This window comes from Colias croceus, chromosome 28 (assembly GCF_905220415.1).
Source record: "Colias croceus chromosome 28, ilColCroc2.1".
NCBI lineage: Eukaryota > Metazoa > Arthropoda > Insecta > Lepidoptera > Pieridae > Colias > Colias croceus.
In genome coordinates, this window is record NC_059564.1 from 1,231,599 (window position 1) to 1,246,180 (window position 14,582).

Here is a 14,582-nt window from a genome sequence, read left to right on the forward strand (position 1 = left end):
CATCTGCATTGTATTGTAGCCTTGCGCGAGCGCAGATACGTATTCAGGAAGGAGTATGGCTCCCTGCTTATGGTTTATGATATGGCCTTTGATAATGGTTAGATTAATAATTTTGCACTTAAAACTTTATCCACAATCACATTAGATAGATAAAATGATAACTACCTTAGAGACGTTGGTAAGGTGTTCAACGGTTAAGGAAAATTTAAAAATATGTATTCTCATAGTTAATCATTAAAAAACCTAGTAAAAACTAGATAACTTATAGAGAAAAGAATTTATTTACAAGCAGGAAACAAATGATAATTTGGTCATATTTTTAGACACTCTTTAGCATACTTTTAAGATTCATCTAAATATGCATAACATATTATTTTAGGAAAAGAATTTCTAGTAAAACCAAGTAGTAAATCCTGCCCTGTACTATACGAGTAATAGCAATAATTTGCATAAAGACGGCTTCCATATGACCTACATACACCTATGCTATAAACACCATAATTGGGACACCCTCAAGGCTACGCATTGTGATCTCTCGTTGTACTATCTCACTTGTTTTGATAATTCTTCTGTTAATGATTTCCCGAATAGGTAAGATTTGTTGTTTCATTGCATATCTATACATATATTAGTCAAAAAAGAGTTTAAACTTGGTGTATTGTAGAGATAGCTCTCGAAGCATAACGCATATTACTATGTAAAATTACCAAAGTATCATTAGGATCAGAAAGAATAAGTATGTTATTTGTTGCTTTAAAACTGATTATTTTATGCATAATATACGAGTAGCGTTAAGTTTAGAACAAATAGAGTGAGCTGAAAATTACAGTTTTAAAAAAGATAAAATGTTTTAGTGGCGATCAGTAGAATACCAATTTATACAGTACATTATATTATTTCAATTTGGTACAAATAATAATTGAAAAACATTATTTCCTTCCAGATTAGACCCAACATTTCGCGGCAAAGGACTTTGCGAATTGATGAGCAAACCTATCGAAGCGTTTGACATACGTCACGACTTCGTAGACGACAAAGATTACGATTTCTACGAACTTGACCGGAATAGTTTGGAACCCAATTGCCCAGAAACTCTCAGAGGTCCAGGGCTCTTGCATTCTGGTTTTTTATCCTCAAAGCCGAAGGGCAGTGAACGGGTAGATTGGCATGAAGCTGGGTATAGAGGGTACAATAGGTATGATGAAAAACAACACTACACTCAACATAAGCGGTATGAAGACCAGTTTTATGTGCCGTATCAGATTGGTAAGTTTAAGAATAAAGGTGTATTTTGATTGAATGATTTGTGTGATTTATTTTAAATTTAACTGTTTTTTTAATTCGAACCTCACCTTTAGTAATTAATGGCTCTGATGATAAATAAACCAGATTTTATTTTCATTTAACAATTTAGGACATTATTTTTTACGAATAGAAGATGATACAATTCTAGAATACTAGATATACTTATACATACTATCGATATTTAATAACAATGCTAAAATTTCTCTTAAATTTTTACCCGTTAAATAAAGGACAGTGAAGCAATTGTGATAACATATCTCTATAACAAAGTAATAAAAAAGGAAAGAAAAAGGAACATTTTTATTTGATTCACTTGAAATAATAGAATTTGATTTACCATACATTAATAATATTTAATAGGAATAAGCAGAAGCGACGAGAAAGAAACGTCCAGACCATACAATCACTATAGCCATCACGATTCACATTACAATAATCAAAACCACAAGTCCTATAGTCACTGGGGGCTTGCTGATACAAAGTACTATGGGGTTAAACATGGAACAAATACTGACTTTGATTACCAAAGTTTAGGAAAAGGGCACTTCGATTACCAAAGTTTAGGAAAAGGGCAGGATCAGGGATATGGTTATGGGTGGAAGAAGGGCAGGTGGAATTCCTCGGGGGAAAGTTGGAGTAGGTGGGATGAGATTGGCAGGATCGATGATGGGGATGAGGTGAAAGGTGAGTGAAAATAATATTTTATACCATATTTTAAACGTTGTGTAACTTATAAAATACCTTTTTATGTGTCAAACATATAATCTGATACAGTCGAATTTGCTCAATACAGAATTAAACTGTAGTTATTTGTACTTAAATATCACTTACTAAACTGCAAATATTTTCGAAAATCGGCGAGTGGCTTTAATTGCAATTTACACTTTATTTAGTGCAGTAATATTCAAAGTCTTGTATTAGAAAATTCTGCCTAATACGCGTAGGTAAAGTTTTATCGTATATCATTAAGCACATGGCGTTTATTTATTTCAATTTTATTTATTTTTCCAATGAATAACATTTTAAATTAGTAATAACATCCCGTCTGCTTATCCTGTCGCAGCGCAGGCAAGTCTATCGCGACCCTTTTTGACACTTGCATATACTTTTATATATTTCATTGTATATATCTGCAGTTTTGGTCCAATTTTATCTATTTGCACATAGAAATGTCAATTTTATCCATTTATCCATTTATTTATGCAAAATATGTACCTACTAAAACACAAAAACAAACCCCGTAGACTGCTCGTCCCGTCGCAGCGCGGGCATGTCGTTTACGACCAACGCGGTATTAAAAAAAAACGCACTTAATTTGTTATTTTGACATTACTGAAGGAACTTGTAGTTTTGCATACACTTCACGTAAAAAATACTTAAACAACAAAATTACGTCAAAAATTTTTTGCTAAATTTTTCCTGAAAATTCATGTTTTCTCCTCTAGCTTCGTGCAGCCGGTATATACCGCTTCTCTAATGTGAGCATTTTGTCTATGAAAACATAATCTTAAACGATAGCTCACGTGCTGGTGGCAAAATTTGGCGGGTTGCTTGTTATAGGTATACACATAGAATTTTAAGGATTCATCTATTTGAAAAAAAAATGCGTCTGGAATTTTATAAGTATTTTTAACGTTCTCAGCGTATGCAAAACTATAACTTCCTTTGAGCTTAGTATACCAACAGTGGGACACTCTGTATACTCCAATTTTATTAACTCCTCAATTTTATTTTTATCTATCTATAAACACAAACCCCGTAGACTGTTCGTCCCGTCGCAGCGCGGGCATGTCGCTGTCGGCGGGCGCGGTTCGCCGCTCGCTGTCCGCGCGGAGCGTGCTCGAATGCGAGGCGGCGTGCTTCGCGGAGAGAGAGTTCAAGTGTGTCTCCTATAGTTACAAGTGAGTTTTTTTAAAGTGAAACTTTTATTACATCGTCTCAAACTTTTTGGTCTGTGTAGCGCATGTCGCGTGATGCACGATACGTACGATAATTATCGTACAAATACGATAATTTTTAGTTAAATGTCTATAGTGTGAAAAAAAATTTCACTTTTACCGTGGTTTCATAAAACCACACAACATTTTTTTTTCAGATTAACCAATTGAGCCCCGAGCGGCCCGATCTGACCACGACACAATAGAATAATGATTTTCTATTGTGTCTGTGATTCCGGGGGCTGGAGTTATTAAAAAAAAACTATTACATATTTATTTGCTCAGTGTGTTTCGTAGAGCTACAAGTGAGTTTGTGTCTGCACATGTACACAGACTGAAATGTTTATCATTTATTTGTTCAGTGTGTCTCGTATAGATACGAGTGAGTTTGTGTGTCTGCACATTTACATACACAGACTGAAATGTTTATTATTTATTTGTTCAAAGTGTGTCTCGTCGTCAAGTTAGTGGGTTTTATTTATTTGTTCAAAGTGTACCTCGTATAGTTACAAGAGTGGGTTTGTTAAGTACGATTAAAAAATAGATTGACGGATATTTCTTTGTCACATTTATATTATTATTAGAGGTTTGAATTGGTAAAATGAAACAAAATATCATAAAAAAATCATTTATTGATTATATTAATCAAAAATAAACATTACAAAGTTTTCGATTATAGCAGTATAACATTAACCTTAAAAAATAATGAATAAGTAACTGCTTTGCGGTGATATACAATGTAAAAGCTATTCAGTTTTATTGTTTTCAACTAAAAATCCTGTTTAGCATGGCTCACTATTAATTATTAATTGACATTTAAACAAACTCCACAGGTACTCCAGTCCATCATCAGACAACTGTTTCCTCAGCGAGCGACCTTACAAAGCTCTACAGATGTCAGCTGATAGTGGCTCCGATGTATACGCGATGCCACAGCACTCAGGCTGCCATACTGTTAGCACAAAACCTTGGGTGGAAAGTGGTAAGTAGACTTACTCGAAGTAAGTCATGAAGAAATAACTGACGACGTATTTGAAATGGTAAAGGAATATATGACTGACTATATAGGTAGTTGTGCAAAGATCCGACTGACTAAATACATGTAGTTGTACAAAGATCTGACTGACATCGTGATTCTGTTTACCCGGTTAAAATATTTATTATTTATACGCACTCTATTCTTGTCACAAATTGGTTCTATGTTTATAAATAACATTTAATTTTGCCCTCCTATATTAATTGGCTCAACTAGTTTCACATATTCCCCTTTCCAACAATAGCGTACTTCAGAAACGAAAACATAAAGAGAGTAAAATTTCAATTTCATTCTGGTTTCATCGAATCTTGATAAAGAAGTTTCACTTCTGACTCAGCACACACGCTCCTTTTTATTATATAATACACTCGCGTAATAAAAAAGTCATCCATATATATAAATTGTATAAAAGCGATCCACGACGATGTTCTGGTAACTTAGTCCCAAGTTAAAACTTTTCTACGAGTTAAGACAAATCCACAGAATGTTTCTGGCACGTCCGTTCCGGGTCGGCCATTTCTGGCTCCGCGGCTAAAGCGGCGCTCACTGTGAGCGGACTTGGTGCTTGTGAAGCGGAGTGTATCAGAGCTCATACCTTCTTTTGTAGGGGATTTAGCTTTAGGTGATGTATTGATTTATTGTATTTTATTTTTTTGTGAACTAATTTTAGTTTTGGGACTTTTGTTGGTTAATTAAATGTTAGTTTTTATGCTCACATTTTGCTGATGTAAAATCGAATTTGAATAATATAATGAAAATTTTGAATTTGAATTTGAATTTAACGCATATTTGCTGCGCTCATTTCTTTCAGTTGATAAAAAAAGAAATGTGTTTGTTACAGATGAATTGTATTATTCGTTTTTTAGATAAAAATAATCTTCAATTAAATTACATAAAAGAAATTGTACGATTTTTTAAACGCATTTTAATAGATTTATAATACGGTTAGTTAAAATTATAATTATATCATTATTCAGATTCGAAGCACCAACAATAGGTGATGACCTAGCGAACTGTATCCTCACATCATCACCACCAACATCCCTAGACCCGGAGGGTGTTGGGGGTGTTGGAGGTGGTCTACATGCTGCAGCCCATGAGCTATATGCTCGTGGTAATTATGGAAGGGGATGTGAACCGGCGCTGTATGATGATGTACAGCATAAGGACGCACGTAAGGACTTTTTAAATATATAATATGAAAAAAATGCCAAATTTCAGAAAAATATCTAGATTTGTTTATTGTTATTATTGTAACTGTAAAGATTTTAATTATTTTTTTGATAATAGAGTAAATTAAAATACGTATTTATACAATGTGACCGAATATAGACCCTTGAGTAACCCCATTCCTAATTATTCTATTATTCAATCTAAAATAACAATGTAAATGCTCTTTTATCTATTTCATTCTATTTTTACACACACTAAAATCAATTTCCATACTTTTACGATTTAAAAGGTTATTTTCTCACCAAAAACTCATGTATAACCTTATAGAATGCTTCTTGTAATACGACAACACAGTCTATTACTATATGACCTTATATAGATCCTTGAGTAAACCCATTCCTAATTATGCAATTCAACTATATAATTCGGTCTTAAAACCGGTACAAATACTTTATTCTATTATTTCCTTCATTTTTACATACAATAAAATCAATTACCACTATTTATACAAATTTCAAAGTTATTTTTTAACAAAAAACCTATACACAACGTTATAGAATGCTACCTACAATACGACAACTCAGCCAAGTTAACACACAGCGCAATCCGCGGGCAAGCGCGAGTGAGAGACGATAGAGCGTGCGGGAAAGCGTGTACTGATGCACCGTTTAGGTGTTTGAGTTTTTCTTTTACGTGAGTATTTTTTATTTACTGTATTATTATTATCTTTTAGTATACTTTGTTTATTAACACAAGTCAGTTCATTTGAAGTGGAATCAAAATTAATCTTTTGAAGAGAAATTTCACTTCTGATACATCGGCACACGCGCTCTTTTTACCTTTTATTACACTTTTGGCTTAAACAAGTGACTGTTATTTTTTATTTTGATGAGTTTTTCTTATAATACACTTTTTGTTTTAAGTGTCTTAGATTGTTGTTGTATTTTTCTATGTTAAGGTTTATTCATAAGTTTATTGCTAGTTATTTTTTACAACTAATAGTTTTATTAAGTAATAAACTTGGGCCCATCATTTTATTTCTTCTTAATTCTCTCTTCTCTCAAATTTTATTATTGTAAGTATTTTAATTCTTCTTTCTCTTTAACATTGGTATATTTATTATTTATTTAAAGTCATATATTATTATTATTATTTTCTTTTAGTGCCAACGCACCCCCGGACACAGACAATTGCTTATTATCAGAAATACGTCTATTTGACTTACAAAGAGGCGTCGATTATATTCCTTCTTCAGACGATCTGTTGTTCGCATTTGATCTATTCAATGGTCAATGTTGGCGAAAAGTTTATGGACAGCATGAGTGAGTGTTGTTTTATTTATTTTTTGTTGGTTTTCTATATTTGTTTATTTATGTTTGTGATTCATTGATTGTATTGAAACGGACTTTGTGAAGTTTTAAAATATAAATTGGTAATTTGTAATTCATCTTGATGAAATCGCATTCAAATTGGTCGAGTGATTTCTGAGATAAGTGTGAAAAACTTTTCGAAATATCTATTGTTATGCACATATAGATCATCAAATTTAGATTTTTCTCAAACTTAGACAAAAATTGACGGATTAATAATATTTTTATTATATATTTTTTCAAGAGTACCAAATTTTGAAATACCACATCCGCTAAATCCTACAATAGAAGAACATTATCCAGGAACTCGACCTGATCCACCTTCAGCGCCTGGTAAGTTTTAATCCTTTAGAATACATATTTTTTTAATCTTATATTATATTTCTCTTGATTTCTCGCCCCACCAATAGTCTCTAAATGCACATTTATTTTTTATAAAAATAAGTTAGTTATTTGTTACCTTTTGTTGTGTTTTGTTTAAATTAATATACAACAAGGTGTACAATTTTTTTTTTTTATAAAAATAAGTTATGACGTTTACTGTGGGTTTCATTTTATTGAAGAGTTAAGTTTTTATGGCATGATGTCTTTCTAAAGGGAACTTGCAATTTGGTTTAAGATAACAAAAGTAAATTTTTCGTAAAGATAATAAATATTGCTATAATAATATCAGTAATTAAATTAATTTAAAGTAATTTTGATTTCAGACACATACATAACAGGACCGAGCGGTCCTAGTTACCCATCTGGCCCATCTAAACCCATAGAATCTGGTTACAAACCTATCTATGAACCTATCCCTAGTTATATACCCGATAGTGGTCCAAGTGGTCCAAATAAGCCTAGTTATGGACCTAGCTATATACCCGATAGTGGTCCAAGTGGTCCAAATAAACCTAGCTATGGACCTAGCTATATACCTGATAGTGGTCCTAATAAACCTAGCTATGGACCTAGCTATTTACCTGACAGTGGTCCTAGTGGTCCTATGTCAGGTTCAAATAAACCTAGCTACGGACCCAGTTATTTACCTGATAGTGGTCCTAGTGGTCCAACCGGACCTTACGTACCCAGTTCGTATGAACCGTCTGGACCTATACGACCAGAACACGAACCTGTAAGACCAATACGACCTATAGGTCCAACTGGGCCTATAGAAACTGGTCCAAAACCTTATCCAGATTTTGATTATAAGCCTAGTTACAAACCGGTACCAGAACCGTACAAACCTATACGTAAACCGTATAAACCGTATGAACCTGGTTTTAGACCGGGTTATGAAACCAAACCTGGTTATTTGCCGGAGAAACCAAGTTATAGGCCAATAGAAAGGCCGTATGTTAAACCAACGAGGCCTAATTTGGTTGGAGGCAGTGATGAATTGAGTAAGTGTTGTATTTTTCTATATTTTTGTAAATAATGAATGAATGAATGAATACTCTTTAATCTTTATTGTACATGCACATAAATACAGTTTGTTACATGGTTCAAATAACTTATGATATAAATGATGAACAATGAATGAACTTATGATATAAAAAAACTTATAATATAAATAGGTGTTCAAATTAACACACACACACACACACACACACACACACACAAATACACACACTGACACATACACACATTTTTTTTATTATAACTTCAATAAATTGAGGAGGCACATTTTTTTGCTTGTTACTATTTATTTTATTACTGTTTATTATAATATCACTAGCTGTCCCGGCAAACGTTGTTCTGCCTTACTCTTCATCATATATGGGTATGAAAAATAGATGTTAGCCGATTCTCAGACCTACCCGATATGCTCACAAAATTTCATGAGAATCGGTCCAGCCGTTTTGGAGGAGTATGGTAACTAACATTGTGATAGTGGAATTTTATTTATAAGATTTTTATAAAATTTTCATCAGGACACTACTATTATCGATATATTAATTTAATCATATTTGAATGGCATGGTTAACCGTTTTTCCTTATAATAAATTATTTGGTGTAGTTCAACTTGCCAGCGGTTTAGTTTATGTTAAAAATAATTATTTTGTGGAGCTTAATGTCTTGTATTTTATTTCACTTTCTACAATAGTACCATCATCATCATGGCGTCACTACACTGTATCTGGTTTTCCTTGCCGACGTGGAACTACTTGCGAGCAAAACCGGGTCGCAGGACACTGGGCGTGTGAACCTGAGGGGGGAGAGATTGGTGAGTTTTAGTGAAAAATTAATAGCTTTTGGCGGGAAAAAGTTTATGGTGTTTTTTTTTCATAAACAAAAATAGGATATCAACAGTACAGTAGGTTGTTGTAACATTTGCACTGCTCTCATTTCAGGGATATTATTTTGTTTGTTTGTTTGTTTTAATTCATTGCACATCACTACATTTTAATTGATTCAGTAGGTAATAGAAAGTTCTTAATTATCTTTACATACAAGACTGATTATGTGTCTTGATTATCTTTTACAGGTTCATGGGACTATTGCTGTGCTCCGACCCATAGATGCGGTTATAGCGAAGGATTTAGAAAACCTTGGTGAGTATAGATCGATGAAATTAGTGAATGGTTCAATGGTTTATGGTTCAAGCTTCGTCGGAGTGCGGGTTCGATTCCAACTCAAACATTTATTTTTCCACTTTCGAATCGTCATAACATATTTTTGACATTTACCACCGATTCGGAAAGCAGTATTTATGGAGAAGAACCGGCAAGAAACTCCATCTCATGGGAAAATATTGTGTGGATAAATCATGGCGAAATGTACCTATAGGTTATTTATATTTGTTTTTGATACTTAACAATGATAGGTGATCATTCAAAAAATAAGTAATTTGAAGTCATCAAGTTCCAATTAAACATACTTTATTTAGATAGGATAAAGAAATAAAACACGACATCCATATTATCATTTATTATGAAATACACTACTTATTAACAAAAACTTGTGAAATATAAAAAGGCAAATACAATTAATACAGGTATAAAAAAATTCGACAACTATAAAAAAGTCTATTAATTATTAACTTTAACCGTAAATAATATAACAATGAAACACAGGTGTTACGTCGGTCCATCAGACGAGCAATGGCGTCCTTGCAGCGAGAAATATTATCCCTACCACCAACACAATGTACCGCATCCATCGCTTGGACATCGCGGTAAGAAAAATGCTTCTGAAAATAAAACTATTTTTAATTTTATAACTATGGAAAAAATAATTTTAACGTATTTATTCTATGGGTCTGTACAATTTATTGTCACCTGAATTAAATGTCATAAGGCTGGTTGCAGAGCTTGACCGACCATCAGTGCGTACGTCAGTCTCGCTTGTCATATGTATGGAAATTCATAAAACCGTTCATAGCTAGACCGACCATACGCACGCGTATTTCAACTTGTACAACGTGTAACAAGAAAATATGACAATGAATGACGCCTGTATGTTTTTTATCCCTTTCACACCTAACTTGGTCACCCCCACAGAAACTTAAACTCTTTCATTTTGTTGTACATTTACATAATCTAAACAGAAAATATTAAGAATTTGTAAAACCGATAATAAAACGTGAATGTCAATAAATGATCGAACAATTGTATTAATTTATGAACGAATACACAAACATAAAAATATTTTATCATACACAAATAATAATTAATATTATAAAACAAAATTTTTATAATTACGACAGAAGCGATTCGTCCCCGTCCAGATGGACAGCCAAACAAACCAACAGACAGAGTCCGTCCCGGGCCATACTTGCCAGAGGGAGATAGGAAATATTGGGACGATTTATACAAAAATGGACCACAAGCGTATTATGATAAGTACGGGAATCCCTTACCAGGTATGAATGAAACAATAGTTTTAATATTTTTTGAGGTTTAATATGATTCTTGCGCAATAAATTTAGTTAATTTAAGGTATCAAAAAAGTTTCTTGATAATATTTATAAATATCGACTTAAATCAGAAAATATCAAAATTTTGCAAATTACAAATCGATCATAGTTTTCTTACATAAAATGATGACATTCTACCAATACCAACTTGTTAACCGTTATTCCAAAGATTATGATGTTTATTTATTTTTTTGCTATATTTAATGCCACATTAAGTATTATGTTTGAAAAGAAAAAAGAAATTCAAAAATATCCCAAAATGCTGTTATCACACCCAATACAACTAAAATCTGGTAAAATTATACCCTCTCCTTTTATTCCATCGATTGTTATGATCAATGAATAAAAAACCATACTAATTAAAATATTATATCATTTTTAATAATGTTTTAAGGCTACACCCGCGTACCAACAGAATCTCGTCCCCACATAAAATACGAACACAATCCTCCACGACGAGGGTCTGGTAACTGGGTCCCAGTGCATTATGATGATGAGCCTCAAGCTGCTGGACTTGGTGTTCCTAGGTAACTTATTAGATATTAATATTAACTAAGGCCCTCGTACCATATCTTAAAACAGTATGGTATAAGACCATTTTCTGAAAATTGGAATTTGGAACCATATTGGAAATAATACTGCTACTAAAGATCGTTATATGGGGGCAGGAATGTGTTTATTTTTATCATCATCAACACCGTTAATATTATGATGATCGAAATCTTCATTTTCATCATGAATATGATCATAAATTGCGCTACTTAATTCTATAAAATGATCATTTTATGCAATTAAGTAGCGCAATTTATATTTAACAGCAGCACTGATAAAATCACAATTATAGAAAAATATTATAAAAATACAATGTCAACCTTAACCAAATTAAAAAAAAATCTAAATTGTTGTAAAAATAGTTACTATGTGTAAATTATTTCTTACAGGTACTGGCCAATCGCATATTTACACAAAGAGCCACCGCCAAACACAACATACTTTAGATTCAACGAAACAACACCAACAACAGAGCGATACAACTTTCGTTCAACAACCTTACAACCAGACACACGGACAGACAGACCAACAAACGAACTAAATATAGAGAGTAGATCCATGGAAGATCACCACAGAAATGAAAAACGTAGAAACATTTCACAAATCGACGAACTTGATCTTTATGACAATTACAACATAACAACAACAACATATAAACCAGAGAGTACAACAACAGAAACAACAAGTACAACAGAAGCTGAATTTAAAAACAACACAATATTCGAATCATCTAAAGTTAACGAAAATTTAGATGATTACGAACAAATAAAAGGCTTAGATGATAAACTACATGATTTTACAAGATCTATCGAAGTGTTTGATATAGAAGACGCGAATTCAAGCGAAAAATCAGCCGATTTAAAAACATTAGAAGCGGAAGAGAAACAAATTGAAGCTATCGGTCGACTTCTAGCTTCAAAACGCGGTGGAAAGCGAATTTTAGATACGCAAAAACAAGATTTAGAATCCAAAAAAGTAGCTGTTGATAATGATTTTATGGATTTCAACTTTAAAAATAGATTTCCAACTGAAAGACGTGGAATAATACAAAGAGTGACAAAGGAAGAATTAAAAGATGTTCTTAATGAAGGAAGTTTAGAAGTTAGCGAAACTACTTTTGTTCGACCACCCAGAATATTAAGTACAACGGAAAATATTAAAAAAGCAATCGTTAACGGAAAAGTCTTTTATGACGCAACGATAAGGGATAGAAAAGACTTATTCACGAATGCAACAAGAAAAGGAAAGAGTCTACGTTTAGAAGAAAGAGTTCCAATAGTTATAACTAACAGTAACGCTAAAAAGAATATAAGAAGAAATGTTAATCCCATCAGAAGAGTTAAAAGAGTTTACAGAAAGAGATATAATCCAGAAGAAGTTAGAAAGAGATTGTTAGAAAGGGAAAAGAGTAAGAAAGATTAAGAAAGTTATTTTAAGGTTAAATATTGTCAGTTTGACTTAAATATGGGTTTGGGTTGAATTGACGATGATTAGTAGTTAGGTTAGGTTTATTTTTAATAAGGCATTTTGTAATAAAACGTTTTGAGTAATTTTGCTTGTATTTTTTGAATTTTTTGTTACTTGGAGTTTATTTTTCTACAAAAGTATTAAAATTCTGGAGAAAATTATTTTTTATCATAAAGATCAAATACATATTGTCATAATAAATTATAATTTTAGAAAGGTTATTTTTTGTATGTGTAGATTAATATTATAATCAATACTCAATTAATAAATTTTTTACGCAAAATTATGAGAAATGTACTTTTAAAATAATATGGTAAGGTGTATACGTTATAAAAATAAGTGATATATGCAGTTACCGGAAAGATTGTATTTTTATTTAGATTTTAAGAGTAAATGGCATTTTATTTAAACTGAGTTTTATTTTACCCTGAATCCATAAATATCAGTAGACATATTACGTACTTAAACGTTACTAGCTTTCTGCCCCTGGCTTCGACAGCTTTGTCTAAAAAATTATATACTAACCTTCCTCTTGAATCACTCTATCTATTAAAAAAATCGCATCAAAATCCGTTGCGTAGATTTATAGATCTAGACACGCGGCAGTGTGTCAAGCCGAGTTCAAGCGAAGAGAACTGGCGAGCAGCAGCCGTGTGTATATTTACACGAACCATTTCGAGCCACTTTTCACCCCCTTATAACTCGAAAATTATTTAAGTTAAATAAACCAAATTTGGTACATATCAAGTTTTACATACCTACTGTTTATATTTTGTGAGGTTCTAAAAACTAGCCTCATCAAATTATGGGGTTCAATAGGTCATTAGTTGTTTGCTTTGTGAAAATAATTATATTATTCAAATTAAAAAAGATATTTTGGAATAAACATTGTTCTCTAAGGGAAAATAAAACAATTGAGTTTTCAGTCAACCTAAGAACTTAATACATCTTTGTAAATAAATTTCTGGACTGTCTGCAGAACTTGGCACACATTTAGATCTCATTTCTTTTTTTGGCAAATTAAGTCAACGATTGAACTCGGCTCCAATTTTTACATTTATGTTTTTGGTGGGATTTAAGCATACATAGGGACATAGGGACAAATAACAACTGCCGATAGAATATAAAAACTTATTATAGAAATTAGGTATTAAAATTTGATCAATAACTAACACTATGCATTACTATAATAATATATAATATGCATTTTTACAAGAAAAAGCTTGGACACAATAGTGTTGAGTTTTTTTTAAATTTTAAATTGTCATGTGTTGCATATTATTAACTTGATTAGGTAGTCATTATTAATACAATTCCTTTTTACTTAATTGTGTAATGAATAATAGAATTATAATAATAAACCAACTCACGGTTTTCAATTAGCATTAAAATAGAGTTCATGATATTATGCATAAGGAATCTATCTAATATATAAAATTCCCCTGTCACAGTGTTTGTTACCATACTCCTCCAAAACGGCTGGACCGATTCTCACGAAATTTTGTGTGCATATCGGTTAGGTCTGAGAATCGGCTAACATCTATTTTTCATACCCCTAAGTGATGAAGAGTAAGGTACATAGAACAACGTTTGCCGGGACAGCTAGTACTAATATATATTACTAAGCAGATGAGTTTGTTTGTGTGGTTGAACTTGTTGATCTCAGGAACTACTGATTCGAATTCGAAAATTTGCCAAAAAAGGCTCGGTTATTATTTATAAAACTTAACGCTACGACCAATAGGAGCAGACAAAAGAAAATATTTGCACATTAAAAAAATATTACTTTTAAGAACAGACGAAGTCGCGTGGTTCAGCTGTTTATATTTTTGTATTTAGGC

The 14,582-nt window shown here is 32.3% G+C and overlaps 1 protein-coding gene across 1 annotated transcript in view; it reads left to right on the forward strand.

The window, feature by feature from the left end:
- Positions 1-12,825, forward strand: part of LOC123703934 — a 30,998-nt gene extending 18,173 nt beyond the window's left edge. Inside the window, exons 6-21 of the mRNA XM_045652144.1 lie at positions 944-1,266; positions 1,666-1,989; positions 3,068-3,206; positions 4,076-4,224; positions 4,762-4,900; positions 5,256-5,452; positions 6,009-6,144; positions 6,615-6,773; positions 7,066-7,154; positions 7,529-8,206; positions 8,911-9,030; positions 9,292-9,358; positions 9,881-9,981; positions 10,513-10,668; positions 11,117-11,249; positions 11,664-12,825. Of these exons, the coding sequence (XP_045508100.1) occupies positions 944-1,266; positions 1,666-1,989; positions 3,068-3,206; positions 4,076-4,224; positions 4,762-4,900; positions 5,256-5,452; positions 6,009-6,144; positions 6,615-6,773; positions 7,066-7,154; positions 7,529-8,206; positions 8,911-9,030; positions 9,292-9,358; positions 9,881-9,981; positions 10,513-10,668; positions 11,117-11,249; positions 11,664-12,696 (3,943 nt within the window). The 3' untranslated portion in view covers positions 12,697-12,825. The remainder of the gene's footprint in view (positions 1-943; positions 1,267-1,665; positions 1,990-3,067; positions 3,207-4,075; positions 4,225-4,761; positions 4,901-5,255; positions 5,453-6,008; positions 6,145-6,614; positions 6,774-7,065; positions 7,155-7,528; positions 8,207-8,910; positions 9,031-9,291; positions 9,359-9,880; positions 9,982-10,512; positions 10,669-11,116; positions 11,250-11,663) is intronic.
- Positions 12,826-14,582: the final 1,757 nt, after the last annotated feature.